At 45.0% G+C, this 27,126-nt stretch overlaps 1 protein-coding gene across 2 annotated transcripts in view; it reads left to right on the top strand.

The window, feature by feature from the left end:
* The window catches only part of ANAPC1 (anaphase promoting complex subunit 1), a 127,032-nt gene that overhangs the window by 41,691 nt on the left and 58,215 nt on the right, over nt 1–27,126 (top strand). For both annotated transcript variants that reach the window (XR_010791192.1, XM_066595992.1), the window contains exons 19-28: nt 3,975–4,066; nt 10,032–10,180; nt 15,520–15,598; nt 15,686–15,719; nt 15,792–15,862; nt 19,125–19,303; nt 23,132–23,361; nt 23,886–24,004; nt 25,222–25,493; nt 25,720–25,954. Coding sequence is in view for 1 of the 2 variants with exons in the window: in XM_066595992.1 (XP_066452089.1) it covers nt 3,975–4,066; nt 10,032–10,180; nt 15,520–15,598; nt 15,686–15,719; nt 15,792–15,862; nt 19,125–19,303; nt 23,132–23,361; nt 23,886–24,004; nt 25,222–25,493; nt 25,720–25,954 (1,460 nt within the window). In the remaining variant the exon portion in view is untranslated. The remainder of the gene's footprint in view (nt 1–3,974; nt 4,067–10,031; nt 10,181–15,519; nt 15,599–15,685; nt 15,720–15,791; nt 15,863–19,124; nt 19,304–23,131; nt 23,362–23,885; nt 24,005–25,221; nt 25,494–25,719; nt 25,955–27,126) is intronic.

Below are 27,126 nucleotides of genomic sequence, written 5' to 3'. Positions count from 1 at the left end.
AACAAGGGAAATAAAAAAATAAAATAAAAAAACTTATAGGGGTTGTCTCACAAATATTAAATTTCTTATCTGTTTCATTGGGGAACACAGGCAACTATGGATATAGGCTAATGCCACCAGGAGGCGTGACACTAAGGTAAAAAGATGACTATATTCGGCCTACAGCCACTGAGCTAATTGGTTTTAGCTTAGTGTCAGTAGGGGGCAGACACAGAGCGGGTTTTCCAGATCTGTTCTACCTAAAGTGTTTAGATTGGTTCTAATTTTTATTTTTTTCTTTCCTCTACATCTTGGCAACAGAGAGGAAGAGGCCTCTCTGTCTTCCCTACTTCGTGACGAGGGAACAGTGTTTGAAAACGTCACACTGCCTGCCCTCGCTCGCCAATGACAGAACCAAACAAGCCTACTCTGTGCCACAGTGCACAGAGGTGCTGCGCACCTCCTAGAGCATGGGTCTTAGCAGGTGAGCCTGAAAATCATGCTCTACAAAGAGAAGGATGACTCCTATCTGGACTACAGTAAGTATGCACCTTTCCCTACGTCCACCTGTCCTGGCCCTTTTCCCTCCCAGGGTGACTCCTGTGTTCCCCTGCCCAGTCCAGGTGTCATTTCCCTTTCAGTCCTAAGTACCATTGCTGGATTCCTTCCATCAGCCCTATTTGCCTCCTTTCTGACCTTGTGACTCATTCTCCAAGTGCTCAGCTCCTCTTTTCCCTGCCATGTGCATCCCTGAGGCCCACAAGCTGAGCCTCCAGCTTTGCGGCATACCTCCATTGCTCTATCCTATCCTGGGTGTTTTCCCCCAGGCCAGGACCGTGGCCCTCTTTCACGACATCTTCCTCTGGCCCTAGCGGTCCTCTTCCAGTGTCCCACGTCCATACCCTCTTCCCCCACTGTGGATGTTCCCCAGCCAGGCTGGAACCTGGAAGACAAACCCCAGACTTTGCAGCTTATCAATGTTGATGGGTGCTTCTTCCGCCTCCCGGCCTGGTGGTTTTCCTCCATAGTCTGGCACAGATACCTTCCCTTAACTCATGGTGGCTTTCTCCAAGCTTAGTGGCCCTTGCTCCTCGCCACCTCCTCACCATGGCCCCCTTGCTTCTGCCAGAAGCATCCCCTGGCCGGATACCTGCAAGCGAAGTCCATGGCTGCTTGCGGCCTACCACTATGGCCTGGTGCTGGGGCAAGGCCCAATTCAGGACCTGGGTTGCTCTTGGTGCTTCAGGGAGGTCTTATTTAGGCCTTGGGATGTGGCCTTTTCCTGGCGCTGTGGGGAAAACTAATTTTATGCCCTGGCTTGTGTCCTATGACTATTTTTTTCCCCGCTCTCCCCGCCTCTTTCCTTTGTTACTGTGGAGAGAGAGAAACAACTCGGGCAGTTCTGACGGCTTCCCTAGATAAAATGGGGAAAGAAATAGATAAAACTACTGCATTTATTTATTGGATGGGTACTTACATGTAATGCCGGTTCTCCGATGTAAGAAAACTATCAGACCGGGGTCCTTTGTTTGCCAGCTTTTTGCTTGTGCTAAACTATAGTATCTGTTTACGTCATATTGAGTCCATTGCCTACTTGGTTTCCACATATTTACCACCACCATCGAGGGCAATACAGCACCTTGATGATTAGCTTTGTGCCAATCCACACAAGCCCAGGGATTTTTACATATATACTCCTCTTTTCAACAGTGCATGACTGTGTTTTTCCTCATTCCTGGTTATGGCTATGGAAACTTTCTTAGTTTCCCACCTTCCTGGGCGAGTCCGTACAGCCAGGAGATATCTAGCCATGTGACAGTGCTGAAAAAGAACAAGGCTGACATCCCCACCCACTGTCTCATTCTCCTCTGCTCAGAACTTGAGCCATAATGGACATCTAGATCCAAGGAGGACGGTAGCATCCCCATTCCTGAACTATACTTAACTTCTAACAAACAAATTTTGTTACTGCCTTAGAATCTATCCAGATTTATTTGCCTTGTTTCATCCTACCTGGTCATGCATTTCCTGTTCCACAGACTAAATGAGTTCTCCTAACAGAGACCTGGGCACTCAGATTATTCCTAGCTTACCTGTCTCTGCATTGCTCCATACAAATGTCCTACCCCTCTGTGGGACCTCAATGTGGTTTTGGATGCTCTCCAGTCCTTTTCTTTTGAGCCTCTCAGGTTTTTTTTTTTTTGGAAGATGCCCTTCTTTGTCGCGATAACCTCCATTTGGAGGCTTTCAGAGTTAGCGGTCCCATCTTGCCATTCTCCTTTCCTGGTCCTTCATCATGACTGGGTCCTGTGCTTGGTACATTAATTCCTTCCTAAGATAGTCTCTACCTCACCTTAATGAAGAAATCCTGTTGTGTTCTTTTTGCCCATCTCCATCACATCCTAGGGAGGTGTCTCTACACTAACTGGACATTGTGATAGGTATATGTCTGTACTTGATGGGCATGTCTTCGTTCCACTGTTCTGACTCTTGTCATACGCGACAGTTGCCATAAGGGGTTGCCAGCGTCAAAGGTGACTATATCATGGCGGATCCTCTCACCCATTCCTGGGGCTTAGTGTGGAGGGTAGAGATCCTCCTTCACAGTTTCTGCACACTCTACGTGTTCAGTGTTTGCTTCATGGGCAGTGAAGCATCAGACCTCGGCTGACCAGCTGTGCAGGGCTGCCACCTGGTACTCTGTTCACACCTTTGTCAAATTCTGTAGGGTGCATACCCTTGCTTCGGCGGATGCAGGTGGCGGTCATAAGGTAGGCAGCTGTGACTTGCCATTCGGTGTGGAATCCTTGCCTTCTGTTTCCTTCCCCAAGGTCTACTTTCGGACATCCCATGGTCCTCGCCCCCCACACACCCAATGAAAATGCACAAGAAAAATTGATTTTTTTATTTTTTTTTTTTAACTTTCTGTAAAATTCCTTTCTTGTACTCTTCATTGGGGGACACAACAACCACCCATTCTGTTCTGATGTTACTGTCCATTTTATTTGGGGGCATGTTATCATGTTCTGTGCCTTGGTGTTCTGACATCATTCTTCTGTAAGCTCGCATTTCTACTGCCGGTGGGCGAACTAATTGGCTCAGTTGACAGTACGGTTGACATAGCCTGTGTAGGAGGAGCCAATTTTTTTTTTCTTCGTATTGTCACACCACCTAGTGGCAGCAGTGTACACCCATGGTCTTCTGTCCCCCATTGAAGACTATGAGAAAGGGATTTTACAAGAAGTCAGATTTTTTTCACATACTACTTATGGTGCCCTCTGGTGTTCTTTTTATCTCAGAACGTCCGCCTAAAGTATCTTGTGGCAGATTTGCCACTGATTAGTCAGTGCAGATCGGGCAAAAATAAAGGATACCTTCTGCATCTTCTCCCTTCTCCTCTGACACAGCTTGCCACCTTACCCACCGGTCTCCTGGCCTCCAGCAATGACATCTCGACCCATGTGACCATTCCAGCCTGTGATTGGTTGCAGCTGGAACAGGTCTTTATGACATGTTAGCACTGGTGGCCAGAAAGGAAAGACGAGTGCGGAAGCAAGCCATTTTAGATGAAGAAGATGCAGAAGGTGAGAATATTATTTTACAACTTTTCGACTTCTCTACGCACTGAGACTGTCCAATCAGCACTGACAGTATCAGACTGTGTAGAACACACCTCTTTGACAAGGGGAATGGTGACAATTTATTCATAAATTTCTAAGACTAATGACGCAAAAAACGTACAATGTAGAACGATTAAAAAAAATGCCCCAAAATTGTAATTTCATTGGGAATACAAGTATTTAATAAAACTCCCAGTTAGCCTATTCATAGAGAAGTAAAGGACTTTTATGTTAAACGTGTTTAAAGAAAATAGGCCCCCAATCTTCCTGAAGCCGGTAACCACTTCCCTGTAATGTCTGTCTGTAGAATACCCATAGAATCTTACAGATTTCTCCACATTTCATCTTTGCTATTATTTTCTTGTGTTTTTGTAGGGATTTGAATTTGGCGTGTTATACAGATTTTTACTTCAGAGACTATCCAGCTCTTCTCAGGAACTCGGGGCAAATGTCCTGCATGGAGCCAAGTAAGCTTTATACTTTTAACCCTTTTACTTCCAATGGTTTGAGGATATTTTGCATTTCTAGTAGCCATGACAGCTTTCATACTTTTTGATATGTATAAATACACATGTATTTTCTGAAAGCAGGTACCTGGCACATTGTCAAAGTGTCACTCATTATACACACAGAACCCTTCATGAAATTTGGCAATGAAGTGTATTTTTTTCCCCCCATATAAATGGATAGAACAACAAACGTTTTATACAGCACCAACATATAATAGTAATAATCTTTTTATATAGAGCCAACATATTCCGCAGCGCTTACAAAACAGATACAGAAGACTGATACAAAAACCACGGTTGCATGTAGTAATCAATTGATGAAAACAGGGGTGAAGGTCCTGCTCCAGCGAGCTTACATACTATAAATAATGGTGTGATACAGAAGGTAAAGGAGCTGGAGATGTGCACGGTATGGCGAGGTGGAGAGTGTGGGATGCTGTACACATAGACAATGGTCAGACTTAAGCCGTGTGGTGGCTGACTTAGTATGACTGCAAGCGGCGCTTGGTCATACTAATTCAGCTAGCGGGGATTGCAGTCGGTAGGACAGGGAGCATTTTATCCGGCGGACTAGAGGGTTTGGTTTAGGAGATACGGTATGCCTCTTTGAAGAGGTGCTTTTGTAGAGCACACCTGAAGTTTGGTGTGACAGGGATTGCCCTGATAGTTTGGGGTAGCACATTCCAGAGGACTGGTGCTGCTCTGGAGAAGTCTTGGAGGCAGGAATGAGAGGTTAGAATTAAAAGGGCACTTAATATGATTTCGTTAGCGGGGTGGAGGGCACAGGCTGGGTGATGGATTGAGATGAGGGATGCAGTGTAGGAGATTGTAGCCAAATCTCCTGATGGTCTGTCCAATAGGGGCAAGAGGAGGGGGCCAAGGACCGAGCCCTGGGGGACCCCAACAGCAAGGGGAAGAGGAGGGGAGGTGGAGCCAGCAAAGGAGACGCAAAATGAGCGGTCAGATAGGTAGGAGGAAAACCAGGAAAGAGCAGTGTCCTTTAAGTCGATGGAGCAGATAATGTTGAGGAGGAGTTTGTGGTTAAGTGTCAAATGCTGCAGAGAGGATCCGTACTATACACAGTTAATGGCGTGTAGTGGCTATACACAGTTAATCAAAAGAAATAGCACTGCTCAGCAGTGATAAAAAAAAAAAAAACACCCGTGCTCCGAGAAGTCGATATCTCTAACAACATACTATCAACTTCTGAGTGCGGGAGTTTAACACTGCTGAGACAGTGCTATTTCTTTTGGCCTTCTGGATTTAAACCTCTTCATTTGGTAGTGTTGGGGGCCCCTTTGCTGCTGCCCTGATTGTTGGATGACAAAGAATCAGGGATAATTTTGATATTGATAATCAAACTTGGATTACAGGTGCTGAGTGGGTAGTTCCCTCAATGGGTGTCCCCGCTCGGTGCCGGGTAAGTCACTCGTTTAACCTTTGGCAAATCTTGCTTTACAAATAATCCATCTGGCACTCCCCTGTTTACATTCCTATATACTTATACACAGTTAATGGTACGCACGCCGGAGGTAATCTGTTTCTCCTGAATACATCAGACATGCAGGAGAATGACACTGTTCACACCTGGACATACCAGAACTTCATACAGTAGTATGACACTGTTCACACAGAACCGAACCTGCGCAGAAAGCAGGAGAATGACACTGCTCACAGCAGGACGTACGAGAACAGAGATACAGAAGTATGACAGTTCACACCCGACATGCAGGAAAACAGGACTGCTCAAGAGGAAAACTAGCAAACGCTGACGAGGAGCTGGTTTATATACACATGAGCAAAGACTTTGTGAATTGGCTGACTGAAGCACCACACTCAGCCAGCACAATCAACCACACCTGTGAAGCTGAGTCGCTAAGAAACCACAGATCCCAGCAACAAGCTCTAAAGACCCATTTACACCAGCCGATGATCGCTAAAAAATCGCTAATCGCCGATCGTTTTAGCGATAATTGGTGCGTGTAAATTTGCGCCCCTTGGTCTCCTTTTCGGGCACTGCTGGCTGATCGTTAAATTCAGTCCAACCTAAAAATCGTCACTCACGTTGATCAGTAGTTCTCCATGGGGGAGTTCTGATAGCATTGTTTCCCTGTGGAGAACAAAGGATTTGAGCACAGACTATTAACTGTTCAGAGAAGGCTTCATTTGCACACCTAATTGGCATTTAAGTAGCTGAGTAGCTACTTAAATACCAATTTTTATGCAAAACGATCGCACAAAGCTGTCACTCAAACTGTCCTTTGAGCGATCATTGGCCCATGTAAACCTGCCACATGGCCCCAAGGCAGCCAGTGTAGGCATAACACAAACCGCATGGTGGCAAATATCCTCCCGCATGCGACAAATACACAGCCTGTCAGGAAGCATGACACAGGAGGGGACTCCTGTACAGAGGCAGAGCAGCAAGGTAAGCTATCCTGCTCCTTTTTACTCACCTATCTTCTTTCTTCCTTACTTGCCTTCAGCAGGATCCCCTGACCAGCTTACCATACCCTGCAGGGAGGGGAGAGGAACTAGAGGGAAAAAAACTGGCTTTAAGCTGGAAATCTTATAAATCCGGCCAGACCTTTTACTACAGTAAAACGGTAACCTCACTAGAATGCTGACATGAAAGCATATGTGAACATCCCACCCTCACTCCTCGTACTAGCAGCGGCCTGCTCCTGTACAAAATAAAAGGTTTACCTGACAGATTACACACCTGGAACAGTTCACTCCTAAACTCTAAATGTACCCTTGAATCTGACGGCCTGACGATTGCAGTTGTCTTGATGGGATGTTGACATCCCTATTCACAGCAGCACATCTTTGTGACAAAAAGGGACTATTTAAAAAAAAAAAAAAAAAAAAGTACTCTCCTATTCCTCCCTTGGCAGACTCCTTACCGCATCTTCTCGCTGATCTTCTCCAGTCCCCGACTCCTCTCACATCCAGCCAGCCGGATCCTCCTCTTCTTGTTATGAAGCGTGCATTCCTCGCATTCTTTTTCCTGCCCGACCATGTCTCTGTGACATAGCATTCACTGGCAAGGAAGGAATGCTGATCTATTGCAGAGACAGCGCACATGTGCTGTCTCTGCAATTGCTTGGCACTCCCTGCTAGGTGATTTATGCCCCATTGCCAACTTGTAGAGCCCTTAAGGGTTCAAAACCATAGAGAACCCCCACAAATGATCCCATTTTAAAAACTAGGCCCCTTAACGAATTCATCCAGGGGTCTACTGAGAATTTTTACCCTACAATATTTGAATAAATCTAAGCAAAGCAGTAGGAAAAAAAATCACAATTTTCATTTTTTGGCAATTGTGTCAATTTAAAAACAGGTTTTTTTTGTACAGCACACATATGAATGAAGACGTTCACCCCAAAATGGATCCCCCCGTTTGTTCCATGTTCATAAACATATCCATTGTGGCCCTAATCTACTTACAGGACACATGGCTAGGCCTATAATGGAGGGAACACCTGTTGGATTGCAGGGCACAACTGAATAAATTTCAGGTCCCATTGCCCACTTGTGCTGGAAAAAAAAATGACTCCCTAAAAATAATCCCCACACTCACCCCTTTTGGCCTTCCCCAAAACTTCGGGAAAAAAACACAGTTTACATTATTACTTTTATCTAAGACAGGGGTAATTACTGGGGCCTGATTGGGATGAGTACATGGGGCAATAAAATCTGGTATCGCCCCTCCTCTCATCCTTTTTGGCGGTTATTTCTTGACCTCAGTGGCAGGGATGGGGTGTAAAAAGTGGCGCTCTGTGAGGCTTTGTAATCTTGCTGCGGTGCGGCGGTCTCACATGGAAGGCGTTCAACAAGCTGCTCCTGGAACTGCAGGAAGGCGAGCGTTCCAGGGGCTTCTTGTAAATTACTTATTACAAGTAGCAATCTGAATAACCCTGGGCTCACGCAGCTGTATGTGGAATCCGCTTGCAGAGGTCCGCAGCGGATCCCAGCTGTGAGCCCGGCTGTGGCGCTGCATACTGTAATGTACTGCGCATAACTGCCTACTGTCACAGGCGGTCATGCGCAGTACACCTTTTTATTGTGTGTCTTTCCCGCGCCATCGCTTAGTAATGACACGGGCACCAGCAGGTGGTACACAATGTAGTTGTGTATCGGTTGCAGGTATATCCACGACCATGGAGCACAATAGGCTCTATGCTGCGGATATCCGCGGTAACATAGCACATGCTGCATTCTGTTTTCTGTGAGTGCATTACATAATTCCAACCTGCTAATGTGAGTGGAATTTTGTAATCCAGTGCGATTGATTTGCGTATTACCGCGGATCAGACGTATACAGGATACGAAGGTCGCCGGGAGCAAGGAGATTTTAAGTTTCCTGGGCTCCCCGCCTCCTCCGACTGTATCTGGCATTTTGCTGGCAGGCGCATGCGCAGAATTTCGGGTAGGTCCACGGAGGAGGAACGCGTCTGTGTTCAAATACGGAGGCCTCCGGTAAAAGGTTTCATCTCCTCTCACCGATCGCATCAGTGAGGGGAGATGAAACGTCAACATTTATTTTTACTTTTACGTGATCGCCATTATCCATTGGATAACAGCGAACACGTAACCAGGAACCGCTGAACGCGGCCGCCAGTGAAAGCTACAGGCTCTCAGCTAAGTTTTGTAGCCAAGAGCAGGGAGACTTTAAATTACCCTGGCAATCCACAACTTTTGCGCATGCATCTGCCGATTCGGCGACGGGCGCGTGCGCAGAAGCTGGAGTAAGGTCCGCGGATAAATCCAGGGGGCCTTAGGTACGTAATTTCATCCTCCCTCACGGATATGATCTGTGAGGGGAGATGAAACGTAAGCTTTTTGACCTTTTTTTTTTTTTTTAAACTTTTTTTTTTTTAACACTTTAAATGATCACTATTATCCATTGGATAACAGTGATCACGTCCCCAGTGACATCCCTCTGCTCCTGTCTACACATGGCAGCCAGGAGCAGAAGGATTTTAAATTTCCGGGGGCCTGAGCCCCTCTGTGCATGCGCCCGATGATTGAATTCGGGTGCGCATGCGCAGAAGGGGACTTCAGGTCCCAGAAGATCGGGACATTGCGGAGGACCCGTGGTGAGTATTTTCACCTTCCCTCATGGATCGGATCCATGAGGGGAGGTGAAACTAACTTTTTTTTTTCAACTTTTTAAAACTTTTTCCTGATCGCCGCTATCCATTGGATAGCTATCCATTGGATAGCGGCTATCACTGACCCGGGGACCGCTCACCGCAGTCCCTGGTGACATCTCCTGGTTCCTGGCTACCTTCAGGAGCCAGGATCTTTTATGTTTACTGGGGCTCCCGGCCTTCTGCGCATGCGCGTGACGTCATTTGCCTGGCACGCATGCGCAAAACAGCGGCGACGGGTCCCGGAGGACCCCTTCAACGCGGGACACCACTGACAAGGTGGGTGAATAATTTCAGCTGCCCTGTTGGATCCGATCCATCAGGACAGCTGAATCTTTAACTTTTTAAAACTTCTTTTTCACATTATTGCGATCAGCGCTATCCGTTGGATCGATCGCATGGCCTGGGGGGCTCCCTGGGATGACAGCTCTATGCTGTCGGCTACCTGCGGGCACAGACAGCATGGAGCTGTCACGTCCTCAGCCAAGAGGACTTTAATCCAAAGAGGATGCATGTTTTTACGTCCTCTAGGATTAAAGCCCACTTAGCTAGGTTGTAAAAAGGGGGGCTGTGACTAAGGGGTTAAAGTCGTGAATTAACATTTATATTGCAGTATTCCTTGTAGGTTATATCAGAACAAATCTTTATAGTATTTGTTGTGTAGTACCTTCTGTTTACCACTGGAGGGCATACTTATTAAGCGATCTGAATTGTCCAATCTGTAAGCAGTAATGTTCTTTTAATACTTTTTCACTTATTTCTTGCAGCTCAAATCGGTTTCATGAGTTACCAGTCATTTTTTACTTCTGATCCACCAAGCATCTATCAGTGGCTGAGTTCTTGTCTAAAAGGAGAAAAGCTGTCCGCTTACCCATACCTTCCCGGAATATGTGAGAGAAGCAAGCTTGTAGTTCTGGTAAAAAAAAAAGTGTCAACTAAATATCTCCTGTCCACCAGATATTATTAATGTTCCTGGAAGCATGTCAGTCTAGCCCTGTCTTAAGGTTTTGGGCTATTATGTGGTCTAACGAAAGAATGTCTCATCTGCTATAAGGATGAGTTATCACATCGAGGAATTCTTTCAGATTTTCAGCTGTGAAATGTGCACTAAATAATTCCACAAAGTCCAGCAGAATGTAAGTGGTTGGGGCTTCAACTAACTCTTAATTGCTCATGGTGGAAAAAGAAATCCTGCAGATTTTCAAGTATGGTTGGTCGTGGAAGTGTCCTGTATTCACCACCTATTTCATTCATTGCAACGCCGTCAGTGTTGTCCACAACAACGTCTGCAATGAAGTCCTGTGGATTTTGTGTGGATTCACATGTGGAAAATTAACGCTATGTGTGCACATACCATAATGTTCACATTGTAGATTTCGCCGTGGAATTTTCTGTGCCGCATCTGCCTGTAAAGCCGTAGCAGAAATGAGTGGCTGTTCTGTCACTGATCTGCACCAGAATTTAGCCTGGTCAATGGGCAAAATCCATGTTTGGAATTTCCGATGTGTTTCTGCATTACATGGCACTACTTTAGGAGGATCTACCCGGAAACTTGTTTGTAATTCTGCAGGTGGATTTTGCCCATTGCCGGAGATAAATCCGAGTGCACATTCACAGCAGAATAACTGTGGTTTTCTGCCACAGGTTTACAGGCGGATTCCACAGAAGAATGCACCATGTGGCTATACCTTAAGGGGGGATATTCACAGGATAGAAATTTGCGGCAAAAGTCCATTCGCATGTTTAACCCCTTAACGACTGCCCCATCGGGAAACTACGTCCTCAGCAAGTGGGCTTTAACCTAGAGGTCGTAGTTTTATGCATCCTCTTAGGATTAATGCCCACTTGCCTGAGGACGTGACAGCTTCATGCTGTCGGTGCCCGCAGGTAGCCGACAGCATGGAGCTGTCATCCCAGGATGCGGGCAGTCCCCCCCCCCCTGGCATTGCGATCGCAAAAAAAGTAAATAAAACAGTGTAAAAAAAGTAGTAATTCAGCTGCCCTGATGGATCGGATCCATCAGGGCAGCTGAAAATAGTCACCCGGCTTGTCCCGCGGTGTCCCCCGAAGAACGGGTCCTCCCGGATCCGCCGCCGGCCTCCTGCGCATGCGTGCCAGACGATAACGTCAGGCGCATGCGCAGAAGCCCGGGAGCCCCCGGCAAATTTGAAATCTCCTGGCTCCCGACTCCTGAAGGTAGCGGTTCCCGGGCATGCGATCACCGCTATCCATTGAATAGCGGCGATCGCAAAAAAGTTTTTTTTAAAAGTCAGTTTCACCTCCCCTCATGGATTGGATCCATCGCGGTGAGCGGTTCCTGATCACGTGTTCGCCGTTATCCAATGGATAATGGCGATCACGTAAAAGTAAAAAAAAAGGTAAAGGTTCATCTCCCCTCACCGATGCGATCGGTGAGAGGAGATGAAACTTTTTACGGGAGGCCTCCGTATTTGCACCCCGACGCGCTCTTCCTCCATCAACTTCCCGGATTCTGCGCATGCGACCGCTGGCAAAACACCGGACACATGCGCAGGAGACGGGGAGGCCAGGAAATTTTAAATCTCCTTGCTCCCAGCGGTCGCCGAGAGCCTGGAGCAGTGACGGGTGGCCTCGTTGAGCAGTCCCCGGTCACGTGAAAAAAAGGTAGCGATCTACCTTTGGCCGGCCTCACATGACCGGATAGGAATTACGGATTCCACATGCGTCTGATCCTCGGTAATACGCAGATCAATCGCATTGGATTACACAATTCCGCTCACATTAGTGGGTCAGAATTGCGTAATCCACTCGCAGAAAAGAGAACGCAGCAGGTTCTATTTTACTGCGGATATCCACAACATAGAGCCCATTGTGCTCCATGGTCGTGGATATACCTGCAGCCCATACGCAACTACCTTGTATAGGGGCTGCGGGTACCCGTGTCATCGCTAAGCGACGGTGCGAAAAAGGCAAAAAAAAAAGTACTGCGCATGACCGCCTGTGTGAGTAGGCAGTTATGCGCAGTACATTACGTGGCCATATGCAGGGTCACGGCCGGCTTACAGCTGGGATCCGCTGCAGGCCTCCACAAGCAGATCCCGCCTACGCCTGTGTGAGCCCGGCGTTATTCAGACCGCTACCTGTAATACGCAATTTACAAGAAGCCCCGGGAACGTTCGCCTTCCTGCAGTTCCAGGAGCAGCTTGTTAAGTGTCTTCTGTGCGAGACCGCTGCACATCAGCAATATTACGGAGACTCACAGAGCGCCACTTTTTACACCCCATACCCGCTACTGAGGTCACGAAATACCCCCAAAAAGCATGAGAGGAGGGGGGATACACTGTTTTATTGCCCCATGTACCCATCCCAACCAGCCTCCGTATTTACCCCTGTATTCGGAAATACCACACAGTTCACATTATTACTTTTATCTAATATTTGGGGAACGCCGAAAAGGGCGCGGAGGGGGGGGGGGGGATTTTTAAGGAGTCAATTTTTATTCCGTACAAATGAACAATTTATTCAGTTGTGCCCTGCAATCCAACGGGTGTTCCCTGCATTACAGGCCTTGCCATGTGTCCTTTAAGTAGATTAGGGCCACAAGGGGTATGTTTTTGAACACGGGACAAACGGGGGGGATCCATTTTGGGGTGAAGGTCTTCATTCCTATGTACACTGTACAAAAAAAACTGTTTGTAAATTGACAAAATTGCCAAAAATGTTTTCCTTCTGCTTTGCTTAGACTTATTCAAATACTGTGGGGTCAAAATATGCAGTACACCCCTAGATGAATTCATTAAGGGGTCTAGTTTTCAAAATGGGGTCATTTGTTGGGGTTCTCTGTCGTTTTGGCCGCTCAAGGGCTCTACAAAAGTGCTATGGGGCCTAAATCACCTTCATGCTAAATTTCTGTTCTGAAAGCCACTGACTACTCCTTTCATTTTGGGTCTCGTTGTGCATCCACACATAAGATTAGGGCCACAATGGGTATGTTTCTGAACACGGGAGAAACAGGGGTATCCATTTTGGGGTGTAAATCCTCATTTTCATGGGCTCTATAGGAAAAAAATATGTCTTTAAAATGACATATTTGCAAAAATGTGAAATTTTACTTTTTCTCCTCTAAATTGAATTAATTCCTGAAAAAAACTGGTGGGGTCAAAATACTCATGACACCCCTCAGTGAATACATTAAGGGGTGTAGTTTTTAAAATGGGGTCATTTGGGGGGTATATATTATTCTGACACTCATGAGCCTTTGCAAACTTGGCTTGGTGCAGGAAAACAAAGTGTTCCTCAAAATGCTGAAAAGTAATGTTAAATTTGTACGTCCTATAAATGGTTAAAAAAAACACAAGTTTTTCACGTGTGCATTCAGAATAAAGTAAACAGGTGGAAATATATAGCTTATCAAAAATTTGTACAGTATGTTTGGACATATTTGAGATATTACAGTTGAAAATGTGAAAAGACAATTTTTTTCAAAATTTTTCCAATATTGGTACTTTTAATAAATATATACAAATTATATCGGTCACTTTTTAATGAAGTACAATATGTGGTGAAAAAACACTGTCAGAATCACTTGGATATGTAAAGCTTTTACGGAGTTATGCTACGTTGAACGACGCATGTTAGATTTCCAAAATTTGGCTCCGTCACTAAGGCGCAAACAGGCTTCGTCACTAAGGGGTTAAGCATGTATTCCTGCTGCAGATATGCATTACTGCAGCTACAAATCTGCATGTGGATTAATCCTATTCAGTGGGGTTAATCTGCATGCAGACAACCTAAGGCTGGGTTCACACAGGACGGTTTTGCCGCGGCAAAACCGCCCGCGGCCGCTAATCTCGGGGTTAGCCAGCCATGTGGACGAGATTTCTCAGAAACCTCTTCCACACGGGACGGCTAATCCGCTGCGGTAAATCCGAGTGAAACCGCGGTGGCCGCGGTTTCAAAAGAAGCAGCATGTCTATTTACTTTTTTTTTTTGTTTTATTTACGTCGCGGCCGCGCTCTCCTCTATGGGATCGCCGGCCGCAACGGAAAAGCATGCGGTCGAGCCGCTTCAAAGCTGCCGCGGCTTAAACCGCGGTGGAAATCTCACGATTTTTGCTGCGGCCAAACCGCGAGATTTCCGACAGGAATCTGCCCTGTGTGAACCCAGCCTTACTCTGTATTTTAATGATGAATCGTTATAAAGAAGTGACATGCCCGTATTTTTTTTATTCTTTCTATTCCATTATGCAGATTTGAAAACCGCATGTGGAGAAGATCTGTTGCATACAGACACTGCGGTCTAAGTTTCCATTCAAGGCTTGGAGAAACAAAGATGGCTGAACTGCTTCTCTGACTACCTGATGCACACTGAGCATTAGTATGCAATAGAGTAGTCTAAGACACTACATACTGCTCTGACTGGTCAGTGCTGCTCACATGGGCCGAACTGATTAATCAAAGCAGGTGCTGTATCTTAGACTAATGATGCATACAAATCACAGTGTACATCAGGAAGTCAGTGAAGCTGGTGTGGCCTTTTTTGTCCAGGCCCAGAGGGTTGCTTTAATTTAATAGGGATGGATTCTGCTGCCAGGCTGCAGCAAACTATGACATGTGGACAGGCTATAAGTCTTTAGAATATCATACGCATCTCTGTTTCCTCAAAAATAAGACAGCGTTTTGTATTAATTTTTGCTCCAAAGGCTTTTAGTTTAACATGTATAACTGCCTGGACACTATTTAGATTGACTTTTGTTTATTAAATGTAACTTGTGTTTATTTTTGGAGTAGCGCATATATTTCAAGCATCCTCAGTAATCCAGAAAAATCATGTTTGGGCTTATTTTTGTGGTAGGTCTTATTTTCAGGGAAACAGGGTATTATACTATGCATAAACCACTAGAACATGTGAATACATGAACCACTAGAACATGTGAATACATGAAACTTTGATATCTATCTTGTATTTCCCCCATCCACCCCCTTTTTTTTTTCTTGCTCTCACCCCAGTTTGACTGGGCCACTTCTTAATGTGAAGGGATTATTCTATGTTAATGCGAGTGATATTTGACATATCGACCATATGACTTCATTATTTTGTGGCCTTGCCCATGGGCAGCCTGCTGGTGGTTCTGTTACTAATTACATTGTACTTGATACTTGTGTTTTACAAAAAAGGAAAACAATAAATAAAAACAAGTGTGAACTGAAATCCCCAAGTGTTACCACTGATGATAGTACTGGATTTTCACTTTTTTCTTCCTCTCTCCTTTTGTAGAGTTTTGCGCTGTATATTATTGGTGATGAGAATGCTATTGCAAATGGGACATCAAACTACCTGTCTAAAATAACAGCAGGTAAAATACTTGTTTTAATAATTGTTTGGTGAAGTAGTAGCCACATAAATTCCAGATATTCTTTCATTGGATCATTTTGTCCTTCAGGGCAGAGAAAACAGCAACAGGAAGAAAACAGAAGGTGGGAATGTAAAACTTTGTTTCTTGCATTACTTCTGAAACTGTTTCTGAAGCGTTATGTTTGCCGCCACAGGTACAGCTTAAAGCCCTCTCCAACGGTATCAAGTCTTTCAGAAAAGCTGGTGGTGTGGATGAGTAACATAGGTAAGCAGTAGTGCACACACTGATTTGGTTAGTTGAGCTTCATTGTAAATTTGTCGACTTGAACCCCTTTTGGCTGTAAGAGAGCTTCAAGTATAGCGTTTATTGTTTCATGGGGACAGGAGAAAGGCTAAAAGTAGATTCTATTATTAGCGCTAGCTCTCCATTTATAAATTGTGACAACGGAGTGAGCACCACCTGCTGTTAATGTCTGGAATAATGATGACAAAGGCACCGATACTGAGCCTGCTCCATCCATCATCTGCAGGAAGACAGTTGTGATTGATAGCTGGCATCCCACAACAACTTCTCGAGATCGGAGACAACTTGGATCTCTGCTGTTTAACCCCTTAGATGCCAAAATTGATCATGGCATCTAAATGATGACTATAATGGGGGTGGAAAAAAGAAAAAAAAGGTCAGCACTACCCAATGGAAATATATCCCAATAGAAATGTATAGGTGCACGTTAAACCATGGCTTCAACATACAGTAGAAGCAGAAACCAAAAATGGCAACAGCACACAAAATAAATTTACTATCAGAGGTATACATACCTATAATCAATACTCTAACTACATTAAATAATGCAAGGTTCTTGGTATATAATTTGATCAAATTACATTGGCCCCGCTACCAACGTCCAGGTGACCAAGCTCTCAGATGGGTCCTAACGCTAAAACCAGGTGCTATAATCTCAACCTGGGAAAGCTGAGTTCCTACCTCTCAGAATGCTCCTCTCTTGGGACTAAGCCTACAAATAAAACCAGGGAAGGTAGGATACCATTTAGATGTTCCAGTAGGAGGGACAGAAGGTAAATGGGCGGCAGGTGTGCACGACCAAGTGAAGGCAGCCATTTTTGGTTTCTGCTTCTCCTGTATGCTGCAGCCATGGTTTAACGTGCACCTATACATTTCTATTGGGATATATTTCCATTGGGTAGTGCTGACCTTTCTTTTTCCTTTTTTATACAAGCATTATGAAGTTTTGTCTGCCTTCCCTTTAGTCCGGGATGATGCTGATACCGTAGTAGGTAAATGGGAACATGCCCCTATAGCACCACGTATTGGAAGGCAGCATTCCTGCAAGTTAATGGCATACCTTTTGAACATGCCTTGTAACAATCACCCAAAGCCAACCATGCAAGTCAGAAATCTACTGCAGAGTAATGAGGGGCAATCAACACGAAGCAGAAGTCTATGCATGGTTATTCTAGCTTTGGCTTGTAATTCCCAGTCATTGTTACAAGGCTTGTTAGAAGCCTTCCCATTTGCATATTTCCTAGAGGATTATGAATGGTCTTATAAGTCTCCTCACATATCACATAGGTGCTCTCCCTAAGAAAAAACGATACTCTTTCCAATGCCATTGGTGTAACTATTAAACCGTTTCTTGAATTAAGACTAAACTTAGGCTTTGATCCTGTCTATATATCTTACAACACATTGCAGTAAAGGTACTTCTAAGCTTTTTTTCAATCTTTGAACTCTCTTCTCATAACATTTATTTGGGGTACACTGTCCACGCTACAAAGGCCAAAGCCCGGGGAGGTATGCCACTATCATCATTTCAGTTACTATATGATTGTGAAATCTCTGCCTAGTTTTTGAACTTTCCTAGGCCTGTTGCAAATTATTATTTAGCTACAGTAGTGGCTGGTAATAGTTTGATTAGGTTTTTGGAATGTCCAGAATATACTAAACCATCGGCCGTATCGCCTTTACACAGGTTAGCTCTCTGTATCGTGAAAGGCGAAAACTATCCAGTTGTAATCTGATGTTATGCCAGACTTGGCATGGCAACCTTGCCTTCATTGCGATCGATACCAGATCCCCAATTTTGGTCTCCCCTAAACATAACTGGTGTGGGACATGTATACCAGGATGTAGCCCTTCTCTCACATACCCAACTCTATTATAGCCTTTCAGGTACCTTGCATCCAATTGTATAGACATTTCCAACTTCGACACACCCTTACTAAGCAATTTCCTCCTTATAGTACAATTTATATCTACATATGCTACTGTAGGTATTTTCAAATTCCAAGGGTCTCATCTCTGCATTATGTACTTGCCTTGCATTGGCAAAAAATACCTCTGCACCCCTTCAAACTCAAGAAAAATGGCTGTCTTCCTATTCCTACACTTTCCCCTGATGATTGGCCTGATGTGCTTGGCTCCCACTTGACATTCTCCCCTGCTATTAATAATAATTTATTACAACTATACATAATACATCAGGCCTATTTAACTCCAGTCCGATTTATTTAAAATGGACAAAATTCCTACATTGACTTGTCATCGTTGCCATGACCTGGAATCTCTGATTTCTGGCTCCTTATATCGGACTGTCAATACGTGGCGAGTTTCTGGACTGATGCTTTTAGTTTCCTATTCTCCATGCTATCAACCCCCCCCTTACCCAAAACCCTAAAATTGTATTGTTTAGTATTTTAGATGAAGAACAATGGACACATCATTCACATATATTTTTTAAATAAACTTTGTTTTTAGCTTGTAAAACCATTCCCAGGCGTTGAATAGCCAACGATTCACTGTCTTGGTCTCTTTGGATACAGTTGATTAACGCCTTAATACCCTATGAGAAAATCATATGTCAGCACGGAGGATGCCCTGATAAATGTAATAGTCTGTGGCCTACGGCTTGTTTCTCATTCTGTTAACAGTTGGATAATGTTTACTTTGATTCTGTTTTGTTCTTTAGCAGGAGAACATTCCCACAACATATGCCAGATACAAGTTATTATGGGTTAAGATTATTCTGAGAACTATGGATTATGTTACCTTGCATTTACTCTTTGATCTAAATCTTGTTTGTAACTAATTCAACAAAACAAATTTTAAAAGGTTTTCTGTGATTTTAATACTGATGGGCCTTTCATTGTAATGTAGGTCATTCACATTAGATAAGTGGGGCTTCGTCCCGTGTCCCACCTTCCACCAGCTGCTTGAAGGAGCTGCAGCGCTCACTTGACCACTATAACCACCTCTTGAGCTGTTCTGCCACTCACTTATATTTTTAATTTAATGGGAATGAGCTGCAATACCAGGCACTGCAGCTGCACAAAGCATGGCACTCCGTCTGATATACAGTGAAGAGTCTGCAGCACTTGCCCCAGTTCCACGGCCCCTTCAAAAAGCTGACCATGAGGTTGTCCGGACTCAAACCCCCACAAATCCTAAGGCTAGATCACCAATATTTAAGTCCTGGAACACACTTTTACAGTTAGTTTCATTTTTTAAGGGTTTTCTCTACAAGATTTGGAGTCCCTTCCATTTGGAGTTGCACTTCCTATTAGACATGCCATCTATCAGTGTCGACAAGAGCCTGCTTCTGACTGGCCAGAAGCGGTCTGCATTCTCATTGGACGTCAAGATCTTTCCAAGCAAGCCTGTCAGGGGAACATACCGCAAGCCAAATCTGTGAGTACCTTCTGGTTTCGAGAACTGCTCTGATCTCCAGCGAGTATTGGCTATTTCTTGTCCGTCATCGGGGGACACAGCAAGACCTTGGGTATAACCGCTGCCATTAGGGGGCAGACACTAAGCGGGCGAGCACAAAAGAGTGTTCGTTCCTCCCACCATTTATGCCCCTCCTGCAAGCACTGAGCTACATCAGTCTTTAACTTGGTGTTCCTAGGAGGCAGAAATACCTGCTTTTTTTTTTTCTTCTGTTTTCCCCTTTAGGAGGGAATCGGGGGTGAGCTAACTTCCCAGACTCTTCCCTAGTGGAGAGGTCAAACGGTGCTACATCAGGCACACTGGTACTCTCCCCTCCAAGAAGAAAAAGTGGAATAAAGCAGCTATAACTCCTCTGCTTCCCAAACACCAGTCTATGATTAGTCTCTATATATTGCTTATTGCTGTTCAAACAAGTGTTTTGCCGTGTTTCTTCGTTCCAAAGACCCTCTTTTGGTACGTTATATAATTGACGTTGGTGTGCAGTTATTGCCAACATTATGTTGCCACTTTTTCTTTCTTTCATGCAAATTCTCACTACACTAGAATCTGAGCACTCAGGGTAGCACAGTGACCCCCATGACAGCTGAGTCCTGCACTTTAAGTCCAAGCAAACACAGTTTCTGACAATATTGTACCTCTAGGAAGATGCCCTCCAATTAATACTTATTCAGGCTTCTCTGGGTAACAATGATAGAAGATTGTCTATCCATCTGTAGATCCATTTGGGGTTTGTCCTCTTTTCTTACATAGTGCAACCGTCATTCACAGCGACCCTTTCCATAAAGGAGTGATTGCCTATTCTTGCCACTGTATCGGAAAAGCCTACACATTTGGGGAGCACTGAACAGTCACTTTGTTCTTTCCGAAGGGTTTTTGATAGGCATATAGTTGCACTCTTCCCTTTTCTGCTAAGGCTGGTGTTGTATTGTATAATCGTCTTATATTGCCTATATATCTTTTATTGCATGTACTTTGGATACGGGTGCTTGTCGTTCCTGCACACCTATTTATGCTCGGGAGACCATCTCTGATCTCCTCAGGAGCGCAGTTATTACTCCAGTTTGCCACTGTTTATACTGGGTAAGGTTGTCCATGGTGCCATTTATGCAGCCTCTGGGAGCTGTGGGCATGTAGACCCTGCAAATTGTCATCTGATTGCTAGGGGGGGTTCCTTCTTTTAATACCTAAAGCAAGCAACACAAGATTGAGCTGTCTGACACAAGCTCAGTGGTCAAACCTTGTACATTTGGACACTTTGAAGCGTCCCAAGGTCTTGTTCTGTCCCTCAATGACATGGACCAGAAAACAGGATTTTTGTTATTTGCAATGAAAAATTGATTTTGCAGGTGGAGGGGCACAGCACCCAGCCAATTTTTCTTGTCTTTGCAGGCTATAGTTCTTCTCCAGGAGGAATCCTTAACCTTTTCTGATTCTTTTCTGCCATCATTTGTTTCTTCTCAGTCTGCATTAATTTATGTAATGTGTTAATTGGTGTTTCTCCCACTGCTTTCCTACAAAGGCCGCCTGCACACAAACTGGTCTGATTCTGCCTGCTGCAGTCTGCAGTGGAATCCAACCCTGTGCCCGGCTTGTGACCCTGCATACCTGTCGTTTCTGTCAGACATGCACAGTACAGATTTTATTTTTTTAAATGTTTTTTTTTCTTTCTGCGCTGACGCTAAGCGATGACGCGGGTACCTGCAACCTTTCCGCGAGTCGGACAGCTTCCACTTAAATGGAAGCCGGCCGTGCGGACTTCACAAAAATGGAGCTTGCTGAGATTTTTCTTCCAGCTCGCGGAAACTGCAATTGGTTTCTGCGAGTGTGCAGGAGAAGCTCTTTACCACAGCATACTATAAACAGTATTTGCTAAGGATCCGCGGTGCAGACACCTGCTGCAGATTCTGCAATGCAAATCTGTTCGTGTGCAGGCGGCCAAACAAATTTTAGCTCAGTGCCTTCAGGAGGGGCATAGCCGGTGGGAGAAGCTAACTCTTGTGCTTAGTGTCCGCCTCCTAGGGGCAGCAGCTATACCCGATGTCTTCTGCGTTCCCCAATGAACATGACAAGAAATGGTATTTACAGTAAAAAATTAAAATCCTGTTATTTTCACTGTGTACAATAATACATGGAGAGAGTGGTTTGGTGCTGCGAAAGAGAATGGATCTTGCATAGCAAAGTGTGTAAACTGTTGGTAGCATTTTAAAATTGTTCAAAAAGTTAAAGGGGTTGTCCCGAGAAAGCAAGTGGGGTTAAGCACTTCTGTATGGCCATATTAATGCACTTTGTAATATACATCGTGCATTAAATATGAGCCATACAGAAGTTATTCACTCACTTGTCTCCGTCCTCGCGCTGTCTCTGCGTCCCCGTCACCATGGTGCCGTCTAATTTCTTCCTCAGCAGTCTGTTTTAGACGCGCTTGCGCAGTCTGTACTCTCCCTGCTGTGAACGAGCCGCTCCAGCGTGCCCGCGCGATACAGCTCGTCTGTGTGGTCAAGAGAAGGGAGAAACAGCTGTTTGCTGTATTCTCTGGCAGACTCCACCTCCCGCTGTGATGCGTTCTGCCGACCAGCCAATGGGGTGGCTGGATCGGCGTTTCATTCATTACAAGTGCACGCCTCCACCGATGACGTCAGTCACCTGCTCACGTGACCGGCGTCTCGGGAGCGCGCATGAAAGCCTCCTGGAAGCTCGGTGCACCGTGGAACGCACCCTGGGACATCACAGGCGCCATCTTAGATGAAGAACTTTATAAGTTATTATTTCTTCTAAACAGTAAGTAGGAAGCGGTTTATAACCGCTTTAAAGGGCTGCTTTATGCCGGGGGGTGACAGGGGGAATGGGCTAATTGAAAATTTTGAGGTTTTGGCTCGGGACAACCCCTTTAAGTTAAAAAATTTAATTGCTGTGATGTAATAAGCATTTTCCTCAGTTTTTTAGGTTTCTCTTAGTTTTTGGCATGCAGGATAAATAGTGTGCAATTTATTGCACAGGTTGTTGTGGATGTGATGATGCCCAATATGAGCTTTACAAAAAAAAAATATTTTAAAAGAAAAAAAAAAGGTAGAGTGAGCAAAAAAAATTTTTTTTTTTGTTAAACACTTTTTTATGTCCATGTAGTAGAGTTAAATCATAACCACTAAGGTAATGCATTGCAGGACTTCTGTGCCGCAATGCTTTATCATTTACAGTAGCGATCTTGGCAGTGACAAGCCAGGACACCAGTATCTGGCATCTTGTTGCCATGACAACCCCTCGGCCCTCTGCGATGACACCATCGGACCTCCGTGATATAAGAAAGGGATCGTGCTCCTTCGGTGAATCTGTTACATGCTGCGTTCTGTATAGATCACGGCATGTAGGGGTTAACAGCGGAGATTGATATTCTCATTGATCTCAAATATTGAAGCATGAGGCTGGCTATCTGTAACAGCCGGCTCACACTGCGGGATGGCGTGGGCTCAGCTTCTGATCCCGCGCATTCCACCTGGACATAGGTTTATGCACTGGTGTGTTAAATACCACCCCGGTATGAGTTGTGCATGATTAGAACATGACTGTTCATGTTTTGTGTCTGGTATTGCAGATCAGCTCCATTTAAATGGATTGGGCTGAGCTATAATATCTCACACAACTTTTGGACTAGGGTGCTGTTACTTTTGGAAGAAGGCAACCATGTTTTTCTAGTTCTGTAAACTCCTATTTGGCAGAGCTAAACTTCACTTGATCTTAGATTCTATATGTGAAGTCATTGCCCCATGCAGCACATGACATTTCTACTTTCAGTCATTTACAGCTCAGGTTCCATGTGCAGAAGTTCCTCCTGCAGGGGAGGCAGAAGAGGAGGATGATGGGATGAATGACTTGAATCAAGAAGTGATGTCTTTGATTTGGAGTGAAGACTTGAGAGTACAGGAAGTGCGGAGACTTCTTCAAAGTTCCCATCCGGTGCGCGTAAATGTTGTCCAGATGCCAGAAGTGAGTGACCATGAGTACATAGAAGAAAAAGAGAACAGGTAAGCGTGCCTAGAAAGTAGCACTAGGAAAACTTTTAAAGTCTCATCTTTAAAGAAGTGTTCCTATATCTGCTAATCATGGCCGAGATGGGGACACCGCTGAATACACGGTGGCCACAGAGCTAGGCTAACGGTAACAGCAAAGTTCCTTTGACCTACACTCTTTTCATAGAAAGCAAGGGGATTGCGTATTCAGTTTGGCACATCGAGCTACTCTGTTTCCAAAGATCTCAAGTTTTGGAAACTGCATAGCTCACTGTGCTACTCTGTTTGGGTATCTTATATGGGAGGTACAGAAACGGCCATTTCCATGCTCTTAACTAACCCTAACCACTGCATTCAGTGTAGTTGGTGGTGGTGGGGCCAGGACCAGTGATGAATGTGGCCTTAGAGGTGGGACTGGTACTTTTTAAGGTATCTCATGTGGATATGCTGTAAAAGTTTAAGAGCAGAATAATCCCTTAATGAAAAATTATTCTGTACCTTTAATTATATAATAAAGTATACACTTGAATTTCCTGCAGGCTCTTGCAGCTGTGTCAGAGATCCATGGCTTTACCTGTGGGGCGAGGGATGTTCACTTTATTTTCCCATCACCCAGTTCCTACTGAAGCACTTCCTATTCCAAAACTGAACCTCACAGGTTGGTCTGCTTCATTCTCGTTTTTAAATGAATTGTGAAACTAAATGTGCAGGTATGTAATGTATAGGTGTCCATTTGACAGCAGAAAGCCTATGGTTCCTTCTAAATCCTGTTTTTGTGGATTTGGATGGAAACCCAGGACTTGGTCAAAAATGCATAGAGTGTGCACCCTAAGGGCTCATGTCCACGGGGAAAATAAGAATTAAAATCCGCAGCGGATTTTAACTCTTCTCCCGCGCGCGGATCCGCACCCCATAGGGATGCATTGACCACCCGCGGGTAGATAAATACCCGCGGATCGTCAATAAAAGTGATTTTAAAAAAAATGGAGCATGAAAAAATCTGGACCATGCTCCATTTTCATGCGAGTCTCCCGCGGGGACGGCTCCCGCGGGCTTCTATTGAAGCCTATGGAAGCCGTCCGGATCCGCGGGAGACCTAAAATAGGAATTTAAAAGCATTTACTCACCCGCAGCGGGCCGGGAAGGTCTTCTCTTCCTTACGGCCGCATCTCCCTTGCTTCGGCTCGGCGGATGTGCCCGGCGCATGCGCGCGGCACGTCGGCGACGTGCCACCGGCGTGACGAATTCATCCGCCGGCTGAAGAAAGAAGATCCGGCCGCGACGCAGAGAAGAAACGGAGCGGATGGGAGGTGAGTTTATTCTTATTTATTCTTATTTTCAGCACTCATGTCCGCGGGGCAGGAGGGACCCGCTACGGATTCTACATGTAGAATCCGTAGCGGGCCCGATTTTCCCCGTGGACATGAGGCCTAAGGCTTGGTCCATACAGGGCTGATTTCCAGCGGAATATTGACAGCAGGCTTTCCACTGCAGAATGTCTGCCTCTAGATTTGCATCATTTGGTGCAGGTTTTGAATTAGTTTTCATTGCGAATTCCTGTGTGGAATGTGCCCAATCGTTGAATTCTGCAGCTGACACAGTGACAAAATTGACATGTTGCGGATTTGAATTCTACGCTGCAAGTCAATTTCCGCACTGACTTTGTGCAGGTCATTTCTGCAGCTTGTGGATGAGATTTTTAAGATCCCTGTAAATGCAGCAGAATTTCCATGCAGAGAGTCCAAACAGAAATTCTGCGGCAGTTTCACACTGTGTGAACCCCACCTAAATGTACACCCTAAACTTGTGCAAGTAGGGTTGAAATGCTTAATAAATTTCCACCTTAATGTTTTGTCCTTTTTTGTTTATGGACAGGACGAGCTCCGCCTAGAAACACAACTGTGGATCTCAATAGTGGAAACATTGATGTACCACCGAACATGGCTTGTTGGGCCAGTTTTCACAATGGAGTGGCTGCAGGCCTAAAAATTGCACCTGCCTCCCAGATAGACTCTGCTTGGATTGTTTACAATAAACCTAAAAATGCGGAACTAGCTAATGAGTATGCTGGTTTTCTTATGGCATTGGGTTTAAATGGGCATCTCACCAAGCTGGCCACACTGAATATACATGACTACTTAACAAAGGTATGGCAGCTAGCTGTGTTACTATTATTCCCATAAATAGTTGGAAACTCCAATTTGCCAAGCTCCCGACAGTCATACATTTTGTCATTAAACCCCCACAAAATGTTGCAAACTGATTGGAGTTGCACATTTCAACATACGCTGTGTCAATACTGCAGCGAATCTTATATTGACCCTGTACCTGTTGCTCTTCAATCATGATTCCCCCTCTCGTCTTTCCACACAGGGTCACGAGATGACAAGTATTGGACTGCTGCTTGGGGTTTCCGCAGGCAAACTTGGTACAATGGACATCTCCATTACACGACTTCTCAGCATTCACATCCCAGCTCTCTTACCTCCCACATCCACTGAGCTGGATGTCCCGCACAATGTGCAGGTGGCTGCTGTGATTGGCATTGGTATGGTGTACCAGGGAACTGCACATCGACATATTGCAGAAGTTTTGCTTGCTGAAATAGGTAAATTAACCCTTGCAAAGGACTACCGCTTGCATTTTTTCAAAAGAAAGTATGAATTAGATCATTATTAACTTGGATTATTTCTTTTGTTTGTTTATTTCTTTTGTTTTTTTGAAAACTTTTTTGTTTGCTTTCATTGAAAGCTCTGTATGAGCAAATTGAACTTTTGTGTTGATTTTTAGTATAATATGAGGTTAACAAGAGAAAAAAAGGTTTAACAGCATTTTTGGACTTTTGGTATGAAAATGATTCCTATGACAACCTCTTTAAATCTGGTTTGTGGTCTAGTTTAATAGCTGTGATTTGTTAAAGTGAAATTAAATAAAAATAAGGTGTTAAGCATGTGAAGATAGCTTCTGTAATGTCTAAACATTCAGTAATTCAGAGTTTTTTAGTCCTACTTGTTTTGCAGTGAAATTTTACCTGGGGGGGGGGGGGGGAATAACTTGCTGAGATGCTCGCACAGGGATTCTCAGGACTCAGCGCTCCTCATGTCTGCTCTGCATCGGGTTGAGCATTGCTCCCCTGTTGCTCCTCCTGCAGTTCCCCGCAGACAGCTTTAGTGCAATCTCCAAGTCCAGGATGACATGCGAACAGAGGCCGGCCAGAGCCACAGAATTATTTGCGCTGTCGCTACAATACGAGATTTACATCCAGCCAGAGAATATCTCATCTTACAAACGACCGTGTTCAAACTAATTGCCAGCATGGCTCCGGCATTGCTGAGACCTGTGGTACCCTCCATATGGAAGGAGTACTCACACAGGGAGTCTCCGGACTCATCGCCCCTCAGGTCTGTTACAGACCGGGTTGAGCCTTGCCTAATGGTTAGCTCACTAAGGCTGCCTATCCACGGGCGCCGCCCCGGGAGCGGGAGCCAGCAGACGGATCTCCGCTGTCAGCCTATCTGACAGATCGGCTGACCGTGGAAAATAGCAGCATGCTGCAATTTGCCGGCCGCGAGCGGAGAATCGCAATGATTCTCCGCTTGTGAACAGGGGGGAAGCGTACTCCATAGCGTTGCTATGGAGAGCGTTCACTGCGTTCCCCGCAGCCAGATTATCGCCGCGGGGAATGCAATTCAAACGCGCCCATGGACAGGCAGCCTAAGGGTTACTGCTTGCGGTTCTCGGACACAGCGCCAAGGCTGCCTGCCATGTCCAGGATGACGG

This window comes from Eleutherodactylus coqui, chromosome 3 (assembly GCF_035609145.1).
Source record: "Eleutherodactylus coqui strain aEleCoq1 chromosome 3, aEleCoq1.hap1, whole genome shotgun sequence".
NCBI lineage: Eukaryota > Metazoa > Chordata > Amphibia > Anura > Eleutherodactylidae > Eleutherodactylus > Eleutherodactylus coqui.
The sequence above is the reverse complement of the archived record's forward strand: the minus strand, read 5'-3'. Positions and strand labels throughout refer to the sequence as shown.